This window comes from Colobus angolensis, unplaced genomic scaffold (assembly GCF_000951035.1).
Source record: "Colobus angolensis palliatus isolate OR3802 unplaced genomic scaffold, Cang.pa_1.0 Scaffold286, whole genome shotgun sequence".
Lineage (NCBI taxonomy): Eukaryota > Metazoa > Chordata > Mammalia > Primates > Cercopithecidae > Colobus > Colobus angolensis.
In genome coordinates, this window is record NW_012116110.1 from 2142328 (window position 1) to 2148327 (window position 6000).

The 6000-nt window shown below is 44.8% G+C and overlaps 1 protein-coding gene across 1 annotated transcript in view; it reads right to left on the reverse strand.

Moving 5' to 3' along the window:
* TRPM3 (transient receptor potential cation channel, subfamily M, member 3) overlaps nucleotides 1-6000 on the reverse strand; it is a 588224-nt gene that overhangs the window by 77372 nt on the left and 504852 nt on the right. Inside the window, exons 17-18 of the mRNA XM_011948911.1 lie at nucleotides 5471-5699; nucleotides 2502-2669 (exon numbers count right to left, since the gene is read on the reverse strand). Coding sequence (XP_011804301.1) covers nucleotides 2502-2669; nucleotides 5471-5699 — 397 coding nt within the window. The remainder of the gene's footprint in view (nucleotides 1-2501; nucleotides 2670-5470; nucleotides 5700-6000) is intronic.

Genomic DNA, 6000 nt, shown 5'->3' on the forward strand with positions numbered 1-6000 from the left:
TTGGAAGGGCCAAAGGAAAATGTCCCATTCCAAGAGAGGACATACTGGTTTAACACAGAAGCTCAAATATCAATCCCATAAAAGGAGGGGAGGTGCCAATGAGCTGCACTCTGCAGTTCTCTCCCGGTTCTGTCTACTGACCAGTGCCCGAGCAGTAACAGAATTTGCCATCAGAGTCAAGGGAGGGGTCCACGTTACAGACAACTGCTGTCCAGCCCTGAATTTGCCAGGCCACATGTGCTTTCCTTCTTTCCTGCTCCCTGCTGTTTCTGCCTGTGGAGAAGAAGCTCGGGCAGCAATGCTCTTACAGAGCCTTCTACTGGGCTCTTAGTAAACAAGGCCAGGGTCTATTCTCTTGTTACTAAACTTTGCTCTTAGTCTAGAGATGCATCTCTTATGGTGGCTTCTTGAAGGATCAGGTTCTCAAAGCTCTAGGCTGAGCAGGGGAAGCTACCTCCCTTTGCTTTCTTCCTTGAGACCCAACCAGAGAGAATGCTGACTCAGTTTCTGGATGCCTTTCTAGGATGTGTACTGATGTCAGGACTGTGCCAACTTGACTTTGGAGGCTCATTCATCGCTTTTGGATTCTTTCTTCTACATGGTGGACCAAATAGGCTGAGCAGCCATGCTTGAGACTAGAGAGACATTCTCTCTCGCCCTTAACCTAGCGTCTAAAAGTGTGGTTGATGGCGCCTGTATGCCTGGATTCTAATCTTAGCTTTGCCATGAACTGGCTGGGTATCCTTGAGCAATTTAACCTCTATGAGTGTCAGTTTCCTCATTTGCAAAATAGGAATTAGGGCTGGACGTGGTGGCTCATGCCTGTAATCCCAGCACTATGGGAGACCAAGACTAGAGGACTACTTGAAACCAGGAGTTCAAGATCAGCCTGGGAAATCTCTTAAAAAAAAAAAAAAAAAAAAGGCCAGGTGTTGTGGTGTGCACCTGCATTCCCAGCTACTTGGGAGGCTGAGGTGGGAGGATCCCTTGAGCCCAGAAATTTGAGGTCACAGTGAGCTATAATCACACCATTTTGCTCCAGCCTGGTGACAGAGTGAGACCCTGTCTCTAAAAATAAATAATAAAAATAAGTAAATAAATAAATAAAATGGGGTCAATAATAGTGCCTATCTTGTGGGACTTTCGTGAGGATTCCATTAGTAAGTATGCATAAAGCACTTAGCACTGTTAAAACAATATTGGTTTATAGTGTGCCAGTCTGCACTATAAGCAGTTTACAGGCACACTTTTTACACTAGACAACTGCTTGTGAGTTAGACAACATGATTGTTCCTGTGTTTGAGGTTATAAAATTGTGCCCAAGGTCACACAGCAAGTAGGTGACAGGGCAGGATTCTGGTTCCAGAGCACACGTTCAGCTGAAATATTCAATAAAGATTCAGTATTACTATTGCCAGTTTTCTTCTAATGATCAAGCTATTATATTCTATTCAGAGGACAAAATTATGGTGAGATTGTTAGGGAAGACAATCATCTGTTACAGAGCTGAGCCAACTCCTCCACAGATTTTTATACAAATCCTCAAACTGAAACAAAAGTTGGCCTTTCATTCAGTAAGTCAGGGATTGTGTCTGCAAATAGATCTTTAGGAAAAGCCTACTGGAAGGAGATATTGTTTACCTGCAGGAGAAATAATTCGCACTGCTCTCCTACTAGGATAATAGTGCAAAGGGCTTTTGTCACCTGAGCAAAACTAATTTTTGATTTCACCCCTTATAGCTTCTTCTGGGTCACTACAGCAACGGTCATTGGCGGGGGTGGTGAGGGAGGGTAAGGCAAATTGAGAAAGTCCTTCTGGAGCTGTTGCTTGATGACTTCCAAGCTATGAAGCCTTGTTTGTCCCTTTAACAGCATGTGATATTTTTAGCCTCTGCATATGAGCCAGTGGCAGTCACGCTGCTCAGGCGGGGGTTGCAAGAAGCTGTCCCATGTCCAGCTGCCCCCTTCCCTCTGCAGAACAAAGCCTCTATGATCTATAATTATACCAGGAAGAGCTAATAAAAGCTTTGCATACAAACCTCAAAATTCAATTAGTGCTGTAATTGTGAGCCTGACCCTGAAGACAGATACAGGCTTGGCTTCTGATCCGCAGAACAGTACCAGCTCAGTGAAGCCGGCTGCTCCCAAATCATGGATTCCCTTTCCTTCTTTGTGAGCTGAGACAGATATATCATCTGGTTGTTCAAAAAGCTTTGCTTGTTTGGAAAACGTAGGGTGTCTTGCTTTAGAATTTCACTGGTTTGTCCTGCACCACTAGCTGGCTGCAAGATTTCACATATGAGTGGATCCTGCGGTCATGTTATTTACACTTTTCCAATGCCCTGGTTGCAATACTGACATGAAAGCACTCCATGGTTAAAGTTGGTGGAAGGCTGGGAACAGATGTCTGACCTAAGGAGTTACTGAATCTTGAGCATATTGGTGGGACAGGTGGATTAGGAATTCTGCCCACAAAGAATAACTGTGCAGTGTTTTCTTACTGTAAGCTCCATGTCCTCTTCATCTTTTTCTTTCGTGGGCTTCTCTGGTTCTTCTGCCTCCTTCTCTTGGAGGTGGATTTCCTGGGCCTGAGACATATAGGGCATGTCGTCTTTGTTCTTGAACTCCAAGCTGAGAATTGAAGGAGGAAGTAGAATTCCCAGAATTACCTAAAGTAATAATAATGATAATAATAATAATCACATTTAAAGGATTAAGATGAGGGTGGTTGTTTAGAATCAGAGAGCCTGAGGTGTGGGGTATAAGACTGTGTGCATGTGTGTATGTACACGTGCACACACAGTTATATGGTCTGTGGGGGACCTGGACATCTGAATAACTAACAGATTAACATATTAATACTAAGAGGATCATTTTGTCCCATCTAGGAAATATTTTGCACAGCTCAGTCTCATTTTTGGAGGAAAAAAGCATTTTGCCCAAATTTGTCTTACCCAATTAACACCCACTTTGCATGTGGGTAACAGAGGAAAAAGAGACTCTATTTAAGGCAAAAGTGGGAAAGAATTCAGATTTACATTTAGCCATTAGACAGTCCTTGATTTTGACTGTGAAATCAATTCATACATCTGTCCACTGGCATTTTTTTTTTTTTTTTTTTTTTTTGCTAATGTGTCAAGTGGAGTGGATTATGTGTTATCTGATTATCTCTGTAAAAAGAGAATGCTGTCCTAAGTTGACCTTGAGAGAATACATGTAGGAAAGCATTTAATTCATTTTCAGGCATCTTCCTGGTATTTGCTACGATACAGCAGAAAACACACACACACACACACACACACACACACACACCCAGTGGGCTCTGTATGCACTGAGAGAATCCCCTTACACACAAGCCCCAGGAGAAGCCCGCACTATATTTCTCTCATGTATAAACATCATGCATACGTCTATACGAGGACACTAAATATGGAAGCCTTTCTTCTGAGAGGGCAGTCTCATTCTTCAGAATGAACAAGTGTGTTTCTGCATGATAATACTGATGTCCGACTGTATTCCCCAAGTCCTCTCTCACTTCTTCTCTCAATCCTAAAACAATTCTGGGGCACAAGACTTCTAAACATCAACCTCCTTGAAGACATTGCTCCAAGGTGAGGGGCTAAGACCCCTCTGAAGGGTCAGTAAAAATGATCCTCAAGTAATGAGGCAGGGACAGTCCTTGCTTGAATGCCCACAGGGACACCAGAGTAGTTCACGGAAAATGGCTGTGAATTCATGATGCTGAATTCTGGGTGCCTGGCTGCCCTAGGAAGGCTCAGGTGGCATGCTGGCAGTCTTCAGGGGACACGACACCCTGTCCTCGGAGCTGAGAGCCGGCTTGGCTCCCTTCCTGAGGCCGGGCTTGACGGTCACTAGCAGTGTGGCTATGGAGTGCCCATGACCCACGTCACAGAACCTTTCTGTGACTCTAGGCCAAGAGCCCACAGGAAGAGTGGTATGGAGAAGGGGTGTTGGTCCCATAAAATGGTGGGTGTCAGGGGCAGGGGTGAGGTTGGGGAGGGGAGGAAATGGGAAATGGGGCCATACAGGTCAAAGGGTACAAAGTTGTAGATATGTAGGATGAGTATGTACCATACAGATGTCATGTCCAACACGAGGACTCTAGCTGAAATATGGTACTGTATACTGGAAATTTGCTAAGAGAGTAGATTTTAGGTGCTCTTACACACACAAGGAAGGGTAATGAGGCAAGATGATAGATATGCTAATTTGCTTGACTAGAGTGACCATTTCACAATGTATATCAAAACCTCATGTTGTGTCTGGGTGCCAGAGGTTCATGCCTGTAATCCCGGCACTTTGGGAGGCCAAGGCGGGTGGATCACTTGAGGTCAGGAGTTCAAGACCAGGCTGACCAACATGATGAAACCCCATCTGTACTACAAATACAAAAATCAGCTAGGCATAGTTGCTTGTGCCTGTAATCCCAGCTACTCGGGAGGCGGAGGCAGGAGAATCGCTTGAACGTGGGAGTTAGAGGTTGCAGTGAGCCAATATCACACCTCTGTACTCCAGCCTGGGTGACAGAGCAAGACCTTGTCTCAAAAACAAACAAAAAACAACCCCCTCCAAAAATCTCAAAAAAAACCCCCCAAAACCCATCATGTTGTATACCTTAAATAAAAACAAACAAAAAACTCCCCATATCCTTTCAGTCTTCCATCTCCCATTTTTTTCTGTCTTTCTTTTCCTTTTTCGGTTTCATATTTTCCTTGAAAAACACTGAAAAGAACATTAAAAAAGCAAATGCTATACATCATCCTATTTCCCTTAAAAACAGTAACATCCCTTTCATAGTCCATTCAACCTCAGAGGTAACCGCTGCTGACAATTTACTGTGTGTCCTGACTGGTTTTTATAGGATAGTTTATACAGACATAACTGTACATAGACACATTAAAAATGGCCTCAGATTATACACACTGATCTGCGACTTGTTTTTCTTAAGAATAGATTAGGATTATCTAGCAATGGCTTTACAAATAAATCTATCTCAGTTTTATTTTAGTTTAAAAAGACCTCTCAAGCACATCTGGTAAGAGCCAATGTCTCTATGACATGATGACAAGGAGGGCCAGGGGTTCAGGCATCCTCTGCAGTGACAGGTGGCCTAGGTGGGGACTCCTGGTGCAACTGGCTTTGCTCATGCAAATGGCAGCCCCTGCAGTACCTGTACATGGCCATCCCCTTTGGATCCTACGAAAAATATTAATGTCCGGGCACCCTCTCTAGAGATGCTGATGCAGCAGGATCCAGGGGGAAGCCCCAGCCTCTATATGGAAAAAACAAAACCAAGCAACACTCTACAGGATTCTGAGGCACAGTCAGGATTTAGAACCACCCGCCTGAGATAAGAGGATGCCCAATCCCACGGCAGATTTTGGCTGGGAAAACTCTATCCCACCCGCTGGTCCTCATAGCCAGGAGGGGCCTTGTTGGGCGCGCTGACCTTGAGGCCTGAGTTCTTGCGCATGCGGAGCCGGCCCATCCACATGTCCGTGAGCAGCATCTGGCTGCACGTGTGCGCGATGAAGTCGCGGTGTTTGGCAGCCACTGCAAGCTGCAGGCACGTGGCGTTGCTCCAGTTCTTCAGCTCATACGTCAGCAGTTTCATGGCCAGCTGTTCGTCCTGCTTGTAGGACTGGTCCAAGAGCTCCACAGCCAGCTGGCCGAAGTCTCTGAAAGACAGAATGGGTGGACAGTCCTTCAGGTCAGCTTGGAGACTTATAAGATAAAAGTGGACCTGCTGGCCAACCAGAAAATGTGGTCACTGTGTGATGTAGTTGTTTCATATGGGGTCTGGTCTGTTTCTAAATTCAACCAGCCAACATCCACTAAGCATCTACTATGTGCCAGATACCATGTATAGAACTGGGGGAGTAAGTCAAACAATGTATGATCTCTGTACTCAGGCCCTCAGATTCAGTCATATGAGTGTAGGGGGTGGAGTAATCAATCAATAGAGTACAGTATGTTTTT